At 40.6% G+C, this 12,504-nt stretch overlaps 1 protein-coding gene across 2 annotated transcripts in view; it reads right to left on the bottom strand.

Moving 5' to 3' along the window:
* Positions 1–12,504, bottom strand: part of mylk3 (myosin light chain kinase 3) — a 67,326-nt gene that overhangs the window by 39,051 nt on the left and 15,771 nt on the right. The window contains exon 1 of one of the 2 annotated variants that reach the window (XM_069901691.1): positions 7,476–8,254. The exons of the other annotated variant lie outside the window; for it this stretch is intronic. Within the exon in view, the coding sequence (XP_069757792.1) occupies positions 7,476–8,060 (585 nt within the window). The 5' untranslated portion in view covers positions 8,061–8,254. Of the gene's footprint in view, positions 1–7,475; positions 8,255–12,504 lie in introns of those variants that run through there. 2 annotated transcript variants of the gene reach the window in all.

Here is a 12,504-nt window from a genome sequence, read left to right as displayed (position 1 = left end):
TCCCAGATGCGGTAAGTTCAACAATTGAAAAAAATCCAGCATTAACTGCTTTTACTTCCTGTTTTGAGCAGCCATAGAATATTATTTCTGGTCAATTCAGCTAGTTCTGCTTCTCCCAGTCATATTGCCCACAAGAGTGATTTGTCATTAATTATGGAATTATTGTCCCTTTCACCCTTTCGGCATTTAATCTCTCCAGACTTCCACTGTATCATAGACCTATTTTGAACTCATTCACTCCTTCCCTCTTTCTCTGCATCTTGAATGTTGTTTACCTCATTTTCCCAGCTGTGCTGCTAAGTCAACTACTTGAAACAATCACTCCATTTTTCCCATTGATCACCTTCCAACAATAACCACCTTTTAAAATTCAGCACCTATTGGATGCCTTTTGCCCTATCCAGCATTACACCAGAATCGGTAGTGCATGTATGCATTCAGTTCTGGTCATCTGGTACTGTCATTATACTATGGATTTGGCGATCTTTTACATTGCAGTGAATTGGATCAAGTAGGATTTTATTTGTCGCTTTAAAACTATCCTGCAAAACAGTGCCACAGTAGAAAAACAAGATGACATTCTTCAAGACCACAGTACTACATAAAAACAACACAAAACTACAAACAGAAATTTCCATGAGATGAAATCCACCTTTTTCTCATGGTAGTTAAGAACGGAGTTGATATTGGCTAGACCTGTCGGTATTTAAATTCAATGTGCAAATAGTGTGAATTCCAGGATACTGGATTAAAAAGGTCCAGTAACTAATGAAGAACTCTGGTCTTAGGAGATATTCAGCTGAGCCAAACAATGTGCAGCATTAATCAGTAAAGACAAAGAATGCCAGACTGGAGTCAAAAATGTTGGCATTACAACAGTGAGGAAAATGTAATCAGACTCTGACACCTCAAGTGCCCTAGTCCTAATGCAGGGTCTCAACCTGAAATGCCAACCATAGTGCGGATAATAGATTGCATGCTTTGGCTGTGAATTGCACTGAATGACGTGGGTAAAACCCTTAATTGTGTGCAGTTAATTTCCACTGGAAGATTGCAGAGAAAGTGGATCACAATGTAATCTGCATAAATATCACCTGTTTAGGGCAAGAAGCAGATCGCCATTGGGTGATTGGAATTGGAGACATGTACGACAAATTATAGTTTTCTACAAGGGACGGAGGACAGCGCAGCAATCGATTTTCTCTCAAAGACAGCCAGATTCACGCCATTCTCTCTTCTCGGGCAGAGATAGCTCAAAAAATTGACTTTTCAAGGATCGTATGCTTACTCCGACTGCAACTGACTGCATGAACTTTGGTGTGCAGGTGCCGGTTCTCCTCTCCGCCCATGCAATCAATAGCAATTCAGCATCCTCAGTTGCTTGCATGTATGTGACAAAACTGAGTGGATGATAAAAGTCAATGACAGCAATCATGACACATTCATCTGTGACAAATCCATTGTATCATCTGCACCTGAGCCACCACAACAAATGTATGGCTGGCTTTTGGATGACACAACAGGAGCTGGAGTAGGCCAATGCTTCTTTGGGTAGAAGATTCCACAGATTCAGTATTCTCCAGGAGAAGCAGTTCCTCCTTATTTCTGTCTTAAATTTACTCCCGCAAATCTTGAGGCCTTGTCCTCCATTTCTAGTCTCACCTACCAGGTGGAAATAACTTTCCTGCTTCTATCTTATCTATTCCTTTCATGATTTTATACATTCAACAAGATCCCCTCTCATTCTTCTAAATTCCAGTGAGTATAGGCCTAGGCAGCATAATCTTGCTTCACAGGTTAACCCCCTTTTCTCTGGAATCAACGGTGACCTTCCTCTGCATCATCTCCAAAGCCAGCATGGTCCTTTCTCAAGTAAGAAGAACAGAACTTCATGCAAAACTCGAGGTGTGACGTCACCAATACTCTGTGTAGTTACAGCAGAACCTGCTTGCTTTTAAAATCATTTCCTCAAAGCAACTTCTACGGGTGAACTGTAGAAGTAGGGGATTGCGGCCGGTTGCACTACTGCCTGGTATGGAGGCGCCAACTCTCAGGACAAGAATAAACTCCAGAAGGTTGTTAACTTAGCCTGCGACACCACAGACACCAGACTTCACTCCATCGAGAACATTTACGAGGCGGTGTCTTGAAAAAGCAGCCTCTATCCTCAAATACCCCCACCACCAAGGCCAAGCCCTCTTCACTCTGCTACCATGAGAGAAAAGGTCCAGGAGCCTAAAGACGAGCCCTCAGCGGCACAAGAACAGCTTCTTCCCCACTGCCATCAGATTCCTGAATAATCAATGAACCATAGACTGCCTTACTTTTCATGCACCATATAACCATATAACCATTTGGAAACACACCATTATTTTTTTTTTTTATTTATAGTGATGTTGTAAGATGGTTATAATATGAATGTTTACACTGTGACGCAGCTGCAAAAACTTCAATAAATCCTGATTTTGATTCAGTGAGGGCTGATGTCCCATTTGTTTTCTTGACTGCACCTGCAAACCAGCCTTTTGTGCTTCATCCACAAGTCTCGCTGCACAACAGCAGGCCGCAATTATTTACCACTAAAATAATACAGTAAAAGCCCTAGTTGACCAAACAACCAGCAAAATTTCACGTTAAAGAAATAGGTAAATAATACAAACATTTAAAATTGGTGTGCCCTTGCCAGTCATTGGTCAATCACGCAACCTGAAAATTCACCTGCATTTGGTAGAGGGTTAGATTTCAGATTTCACATTTCCGATGTATCGTCAGAGTATATACATGACGTCACATACATCGCTGAGATTCCTTTTTCCTGCAGGCACGGCAGAATTACCAATAATTGGTTGTGCAAAAGATAAACTGTACCCAGCGTAAAACATGTAAACAAAGAACTATAAACCAACTGACTGTGCAATACAGAGAGAGCAAAAAAAAGAAAATCAATAAAGTGCACAAGAGTCCTTAAATGAGACCCTGATTGAGTTTGTCGTTGAGGAATCTGATGGTGGAGAGGGAGCAGCTGTTCCTGAGTCTGGTGGTACCAGTCTTGTTGCACCTACACTTCTTTCCTGATGACAGCAGTGAGAACAGAGCGTGGGCTGGGTGCTGGGAGCCTATGATAATGTATGTTGCTCTCTGACAGCAGCGTTCCCTGTAGATATTTTCGATAGTGGGAAGGGTCTTGCCTGTGATGTTCTGGGCTGTGTCCACTACATTAGTGGAGTGGTGCCACAACAACATCCTTGCACTCAACTTTAGCAAAACCAAGGAGCTGATTGTGGATTTTCAGTAAAAGGAAATCAGGAGAACATGAACCAGTCCTCATTGAGGGGTCAGCAGTGGAAAAGGGTTAAGAACAAGTTCCCGAGCGTCAACATCTCTCTGTCCTGGAGGCCCATGTGTTTTTTTGTTTTATTTTAATTTTTATTTTTCACACTATGAACCATAATAACCAAAATACACACAAACATTTCCCTCTTGAATATACAGTGTCATTTTCTCCCCTTTTTCCCCCCTCCCTTCCCTCCCTCCTTCCCACCCCCCTCCAAACCCATTAAATGTTCAACATACAATACAATAAACCCATTAAGCAATGTCATCACACAATGAAAATAAACAAGAAAATTGTATCATCTACTTTTACACACTGGGTCAGTTCATTTCGTCTTCTTCTCATTCTATCATTTCAAGGGGTGGAGGTCCGTGGTAGGCCCTCTCTGTTGTGTTCCAGGAGGCCCATGTTAATGCAATCACGAAGAAGGCTCACCAGCAGCTACACTTTGTGAGGAGTTTGAGATTTTATTCCCCACCTTCTGAGTGAAGATATTTCTTTTCATATCAATCTTAAGTGACTTAGCATTCTCAAACCAAGCCCCCTAGTCCCAGGGGAAATATCCTTCTTTTAATAATTTAGTTTCAATGAGATCTTTCATCCTTCTAAATTCTAAACAATTTGTATCTCCACATATAACACCCACTGAAACTGGCCTGTTGAACTTTTATCCCTCCCACTATGGCAAGTCCATCTTCTGTAGGTAATGAGATCACAACTACTGTTCATATATTGTTATATGTGTGGTCTCAGCAAACCCCTATACAACCGCAATAAGAATTCCTCATTCCTGGAATCAAACCCTTTCCTGTAAAGGCTACCGTACTATTTGTCCTCTTACTCCTTTTGCACATTGATTTTCAGTAACTTTTGTATTTGATTTGTAAATTTAGATTGGAATGGTTATTTTGTTTGGTTTTTGTATCAGGCATTGTGTCCAAAGAGACAGTCAATTTCCTGGGAACACTGGTAAGTGGGATAAGTATTGCGGTTACTGGTATTGCATTAAAACTGATTCATCTTAGAGAGGCAAACTGATGAGATCCCTGCTCTTCCTGTATCCTTTTTTTCTCCTCAGCTGTCCTTTTTATGGGGATAAAAAAATAATAGTTGTGTAGTGAGTAGAAGACCACCACATACGTTGCCACTTACCATTGTCAAGCTTCTCCTGAATGGTCCAGGAGAATATAAAGTTACCTCTTTAATCACATATTGTGTGGCAATTTTATTCTTTTTGTGTGTAGGCTGCACCTGTACGTATGGGTAATGCACTACAAGAGTCTATGGCCTCTTGTCATCCATGATAGATCTTTTTCAGATTTCAGATTTATTGTCAGAGTACATACATGGCATCACATGCTACCCTGAGATTCCTTTTTCCAGTGGGCATGGCAAAATTACCAATCATTTGGCGTGCAAAAAAAAAACTGCACCCAGCATAAAATATGTAAACCAAGAACTGTAAACAAATAATGAATGTAAACAAACTGATTGTGCAATACAGAGAGAAAAATCAATAAAGTGCACAAGTAAGAATCCTTAAATGAGTCTCTGGGGGAGCTCTCTTTTGATTCTCCTTTTTTGACTGTAAGAGGTGCCCAGCCATTTCTGCTGATGGTGAAAGGCAATTTTGTGTAATATTGCACGACAATAAAGGAATCTTGAGATATGCAAAGTCATTTCGCTGCTATGCAAGCTTAGACTGCAGAGAATACTGTTCAGTCATTTTAGAGAATTATAGTAGCTTGTGGTAACCTTGGGCACACATTCGCTTTTAAAGAATCACAGCATTGGCTGCTTCACCAAACATCCAACAATACATTTCCAAGACAGGGGAGTAATAAAAATTAAACCACGGAAAGTGCCATGGCTGGTGCAAAACGAAAGATCAAGGTCTCTCATTCCTCTGTATATGACAGATGAGCACATCCTAGGAGGATGGCAGAAGAATTTCAGATTCACTACAAAGATACGAAACAAAATATTTCATCCAGCACCGTCACCTGTTTTTGCCACTGATTATTATGCAAAGTCCAGGTTTATCTACAGTGCTTTCTGTGCCAAAATCCTATAACATGCCAAAAGAATACTCAGCAGCAATGGTCAATAAGACAACCAGATCTTCCATAAATAAGTGCCATCATGCAGGCGTCAGGACAGGAAGGTAGAAAAAGCTCCAGCCACAAAAATTCACTTTCTCTGCCTAAGTTAGTCTTGGCCACTAGCATGCTAGCTGTCAAAGCTGTAAAAATTGGACTCTTTCTGGATGTCTCTAATGTTCAGAAACTTTTTTTGGAAGTTCTAATTAATAAATATAATGCATTATGTCTATTCAAATTATGTAATTATTCCTTAGTGTTTATACTGTTCCAAAACTGAGACAATTACAATTTTTAAATAAATGTAATCAATTATAATTAATTAACTAATGGTTACCTTAGTTCCTTACAACTATTCTTCTTCACTTCAAATGAATGAAGAGATAGTTTCTTCACCAGGTTAAACCTGCTGCAGGAATTTCTAAGAGCTACTTTAGTGTACCCTAGTTGGCACACAGAAATGAAAATGCTGGTTAGTAATTTAAAGGATACACAGACACATTTGATGGCACTTGATGGAACTGCAAACAAAATCTTGCTCTATGTTTTATATAGATTTCCACTTCTGTTGTTCATTAGTTTGATTAAATTTGACTTGAAGAACTAAAATGAAACTTCATCCAATATTAATATACATCAAAGAACAAAGTACAGCTGGTTCTAAGTTGGATGGAGATTGATCTCAGAAAAAAAATTTAGAAAAATATAAAAAAACACATGGTCACATCTTATACTTTGAGGATACTTAAAATAGCCTAGGAGGCCATTCATCCCATCAAGACCATGCCAGCTCCCAGTGGAATAATCTCATTAGTCGTATACTTCCCCTCTTTAATTCCCCTGTACCCCTGCAGCTTAATCTATCTCACACATGCCATTGAATTCTCCTATGCTTTTTATCCATTAATATTTTTTTTTCTTTTTCTTTTCTTTTGGCTTGGCTTCGCGGACGAAGATTTATGGAGGGGGTAAAAAGTCCACGTCAGCTGCAGGCTCGTTTGTGGCTGACAAGTCCGATGCGGGACAGGCAGGCACGGTTGCAGCGGTTGCAAGGAAAAATTGGTGGGTTGGGGTTGGGTGTTGGGTTTTTCCTCCTTTGCCTTTTGTCAGTGAGTGATTGAGTTCATTTACTGTATAGTCAACTCACCCTACCATCACATCTTTCAGAAATGGAGGAAATCTGAGCACACAGAGAAACCCAATTGGTCATAGAAAGAAGGTTAAAAACTCCATTCACACAGCATCTAGGTTCAGATCAAACATAAAACCTGGAACTATGAAATAGCAGCCACCATGCTAATCATACACAAGAGAATTTTGTCAACTTTAATCTCGCTCCTGAGACGGTGGCCTACCTGCTGAATATTTCCAACATTTTCAGTTGTATTCCATATTTCTAGCATTTGCAGAATTTTGTTTTTGGTTTATTATACGACAAAGCCATGTGCATTGCAATACTTTTATCAAGTATCTCACTGAATGCTTTCTTTCTTAGACCAATGCTATCGTTTAAATACCGTCTCAAAGTTAACCTGTAACAGAAGTTTTTTTTCAAGCACGCAGTTGTATCTCAAAGTTCCTGGCATGCTAAATATAGTCCCTCCCTCAAGAAATGTCCTTTTTTATTAACTCTTTTAACTTTTGGGAACACGCTGTTAAGTTCTGGTTTTCTTTTCGGTTATTAGTTGATGAAATGTAAGGCATCCAAACACAAGATTAGAGCAGTGCAGCAACTGTGCAGCCATGAAATTAATTTAGTTGCAGCATGAGTAACACCATTTCATACAAGAATATAACAATGACTTTTCCATTAATGTTGAAACATGACAAGTGCAAAGATAATCCTAACTCTGGCATAAAAAACAGCCCTTTTTCTACTCAAAGTGATTCCCTTTATCTCCTCTTGCTTGACATATATAGTACATTCTTCAGCCATTAGTGCACAAGAAATGTGTAGGTACTAAATAGGACTTCCATGCTAAACATTGCCTATTTATAAAGTTATAACATTTTTATAAGAGCTTTTTATTTAAGTGACTGACCTCTGAAAATTCTATTAGACTTCCTTTTTTCCAGGGCACTGTTCCTTTAAGTATAAACTGTATTATGTGAGAATTTTTGAAGGTTTCACCCACAAAATGCACAGTTTTATCGACCGCTGACACCATTTTCTCTATGCCGTCTAGCTTCTCCTTTTGTTTTGTTGCGCCTTCGTGCACCGATGTAACCAGTTTGAGCAGTTCCATGAATAAAGGCTTCATCTCTGAGTGACTGAAACAGTCTGCGTGCGGCGTGGAACAAATATTACCTGTCTTCTCTCTCACCACTTGATCAGTGCCTTTCAATGCTTTTAGTATTACAATGTTCTTTTCTAAGTCACACATGTCTCGAGACATAATCTCCAACTTCTTTAGAACTTCTCCTTGAAAGTTTACCATTTGATCTACTTTTTCATTGAGAAGATTCAGTTTCCCATCCATTGTACTTAGATTATTGGCCACGCTGCTTTGATTTGCACCAGATGATTTCTTTGCTTGAACTATGGACTCACTTTTATTCTGAGAGTCAAGATGACCTCCTTCATACATTTTAGCCAAACAGGTAGTCAGGGAGACTTGTGCACTCATTTTGTCAAAATACGAAATAAAATAATCTTTCAAATCAAGACAGCTCACACCTTACAACATTGCCGCCTCCCTTAAATAATTTCCAAGACAAAACAATCCATTCGGTTCATTAAGGTTTTTTTCTTACTCATCTCTTGCTTGGTTATATTGTCGGGAGATAACGATATATCTGCTTTAACTTTATCATTCTATTTGAGCTTCACAGACTGCAGTCACCACCACAGACTCTTAAATAACCTAGCCTGCTTTACATAATCTAAATGCTCCTTTGCCTTTTAACGTCACAGAAATGCTCCTGGGTGATTAACATTTTTTTCTTGAGAACCCAATGATAAGCATGTCATCCATGAAAGAGACAAATCATGGTGCTTTTTTATTTATTAAACGCATAATGTCCTACACATATAAAATAATCTATTTTAAAATGTTCAGCTATTCACTGTAGCCTTAAGATGAAGTACAAAGGATTAGTTGAATCATTTACTCAACTATTTACAAATGATGAAGAATACACACTCTCAAATGGCAATGTATCTACTGACCTGATGCTAGATGCCAGATGAGACAGAAATAGATGGTGATGACAAATGCATTTTTGACTGTCACATGCCTCGAACATTTCAGACTTGGTTGAAGGATAATGGTATAATAAAGAGTATTCTGAACATTGTGATTACACTCCTTTAGAGCGAACCACATAGCAATCTCATATTTAAATCATAACCTTTGACAGAATATGATTTAATATCCAAATCACTTTTGAAATTTAGCTTGCAATTTTCCACTTCTGTCCCTTGCTGAGGAGAGACCATGTCACCAGTATTTCTAACCTTTTCTTAAAATAACACAATTACCAAAAAAGAGAACAAAACTCATCCAGTTCACTCTTTACAGAATCCTAGCACTTGGAAGAGAAAATTGGATCTCAGTCTTAGATCCCAAATATCTAGGTCTTCTTTGGAAGAAAAGTAGCAGAGGTCTTCCAAGTATCTATCCTAGCCATTATTTATTCAGTACAAAGGTATTGTTAACCTGTACAAATCAATGCTATGGAGTTTTACATTTTAACAATGTTGACGCTTCAGTTGTAACAGGTTCTGGGTTCTCATGATATCGTTAAAGGTGTGTGTGTTTTTTTGGTCAGACCTAAATGGACAAAAACATCATCTAAAGTTAAGTAATGTGCTAACTTTGGTGACCACCCTCTACTCTCAAAACATTTTGGCATTGTTGTGCGTGAAGAAACAAGTTCAATGAGTCCTAAGAGTAAGGTCTGAACACAGGCTGGCTGAACGGTGGTTTTTATTTACATGCATGGGGGAGTCGCAATACACACAATCTCACCAGATTATACAACACACTGGCAACCACTCGGAGATAGACAAACAAGTTAGGACATACAATACCCGCCACCCCTTGATATAGTGCAGGCACAGCTCTTGACTACTCTAAACTAGGGAGAGTGATTTCTAGACAAACAATGCACAGCTCCCAACCCTTTGTCTGCGCACACCTTACCAACGACTCTCCAACATCACCCATGGTTCACAACTAGGAGTGGAGCTGGGGTTCATCCCAGAAGAGGAAAAGACAGATGGTCCGCACATAGTGGACGATATTAAGTTGGAGAGTCTGGCCCAGGAGTCGATTAGGTAAGTAAAGGGGCCGATGACTAAGTGAACTGATCTGTGGGCAGGGCTTGAAATAGATTGGCAGGTGAGGTGACTCCTGGCTAGTTTCCGGCTGGAGAGGTCACATGACCCTCTACAATCCACACATCAGGTGGATTGCTTGCTGTCCATCAAACAAACTAGCAGCAATTCTATTGAACCAACGTTGAGCCATATTATACGGCTCGATTTCCTGTATCTTTCACTTGGATATGTGAAGCTTCATTTTACCGCTACTTCCATGGTCAAGATTAGCTTTTATTTTCATCTTACTACCTAATACTCACTAATTTCTAGAATTATCAACACTGAAGATACCGCAGATCACGACTCTAGAGTTCATTGCAGGAAGAGAATAGCATGATGACTGGGCATGGCAGACCATATCGACATTTCACAATTTTCTTTTCCATGAAGTACACGATCTACTCGACATGTTCCTCTGCACATATGACCAAATTTTTTGGGAAAAAAAAAATTTACACAGTTTATGTTGTATTTGACGAACTATAACAGGGATACAGGGCGTGCAAGAACAAAAATGTGAGTACTTACCTTGTTAGGTCAGCATTCTGGGTTCCTTAGGCCGGGTGCCGCTATCTTGATTCCTGTGCACATGTGTGCCTTTGGTTGGCACATGCGCAGTGGGTTCACATATTGGAGTTCGGTTGGCGCACGTAATGGCAGCGCTGGTGCTGGTGCGGACCCAGGGAGAGCAGGGAGCGGAGACACAGCACTCCTCCATTCGGTTCTACTGCCAAGGGCTCCCTACAGGCTTTATAATGGCCTGTTAAAGTAGCAACGTGTTTTTGTTTTAAATCCTGTAACCGTGGGGTAGGGGCTCAAGATGGCAGCACCCGAGCTTGGCAGTGGCCACGAGTGTTTGCAGACTGCAGGGAAACAGGGGACTGGCATAGAGCACCAATAAGGGGAGACCCCCCCCCCCACCTCCGCAGTTGAGAAGAGAGACAACACTAAGGACGAGGGGCTCTGCAGCTGAAGGATACACAAGGCCCTTTCAAACTGCTGTGTAAAATAGGGTTAATTGGGCAATTTTCCTTGTTAACACCCAAGTTATGCGGTAGTTAGAAAGGGTCTGACCCAGTCAACCTCATCAGAATCCAACCAGGTCCCTGACCTACCTCAGAGGTAGTCAGGGAGCCTAGTTACACTTACCTAGATTGCATCCACAGTTGATTTGAAAACAAAAATAGCAAACCTGCTTATTCCGGTGGCGTCAGCACTTATGTGCGTGCAACACAGTGCGGCCAGCATTCAAACATCTGGCAGTACTTCCAGTGAGTACATGACGCATCATTGCGGAGGTGGGATCCCCCTTAAATCGTTGGGTTTGCGATTTAATGGGTTGATCCCCCTGCAATCCAGCACCTTTGCCCCAGTAATCACACCTTGGTCCCAGGAAGGCTACCCAGGTGCTGCAGCGTAAAAGAAGCCACAGACAGCAAGCTGTTGGCAACTTGCAGGTGAGGAACACACAGGCTCTGGGTCGTTGGCGACGATGTCAAAGGACTCACACCAGGCGGCTGAGATTGACTCATGAGAACTAGGTGTCTGAACTGGGATTCAAGAGGATGCCGAGCTCTGGGTGCTGAAGGCTTCCTCATCATGTTGGAGATTTGGATTTGGGCTCAGGTCCCCAATGGTTTGAACTGAACAGGAGGCTGCATGAGCGCTGGAGGTGAATTTTCGGACCTTCAGTGACTCTTGAGGGACTCTCTTTTGCTTCTATTTCTCTGACTGTAAGGGGCACCAGGCAATGCTAATACTAATGGTGAATCTTTGCCTAAATGGCAGACTAAAGGCAATCTTGTGAAATATTACATTCCTGTTTTAATTAATTCACGACAAAAAATAGTGTCCGATTTGAGAGAGATTGTAAAGTGTGGTCTTGTGCTTCTTGGAGCAAAGAAGGCTGAGGGGGTAACCTGATGGGTGCATATAAGAGAGGAATTAAGTGAGCAGATAGTTAAAATCGTGGTAGAGACAGCAAAAACAAGAGGAAATGCTTTATGATGAGAGAGAACTTTAAAGGAGAGCTAAGGGGGAAAGCTTTTCTATAGAGTGTGGATATTTTGAACATGCTGAGAGAGGAGTGGTGGAATCATATAAATATTACATTTAAGAAGTAGTTAGACAGACACTTAAAATGGCCAGGCTAGTACAATATGATTCTATTCTGAATGTAATGTCCATTTTTATGCACTTGTCTGGCTGCAGCAAGTAAGAATTTCAGGGCATCTGTTCCTTCTGCACACTTTATGTATATGACAATAAACTCTTATCATCTTCTCATCTCTTTTCAGAATTATTGCAGATGGGCTAAAAGGTTCACATAAATCTGGTGGGCTGAAGGACCACCTTTCGTGCTGTACAACACTGACTCCATGTGATCCAGCAATGGAAAAGTGCTAATAATTTATTTTGAAGTGCAGTTTTAAATGTTTTGAGAGTTGAAAGAGAAAGGATCCAACTGAAGCAGAAATGTTTCTGACAACCAGCTTATCTCGTCCTGTGCTATTATGTAACATCTTAGTAACAGGTCCTTCCAGCCCAAGAGCCACCTAAATACAACCATATAACTAGTCAACCTACCAACTCCGTGTGTCTTTGGAATGTGGGAGAAAACCAGAGTACCCAAAGGAAACCCACACGGGCATAGGGAGAATCTACAAACTCCTTTCAGACAGTGCTGGACTCGAACCCGGGTCGCTAGCTCTTACATAGCTTGTGCTACATTCACAATATAGGTTAGA

This window comes from Narcine bancroftii, chromosome 10, assembly GCF_036971445.1.
Source record: "Narcine bancroftii isolate sNarBan1 chromosome 10, sNarBan1.hap1, whole genome shotgun sequence".
Taxonomy (NCBI): domain Eukaryota; kingdom Metazoa; phylum Chordata; class Chondrichthyes; order Torpediniformes; family Narcinidae; genus Narcine; species Narcine bancroftii.
This window is presented reverse-complemented; position numbering and strand designations above follow the sequence as displayed.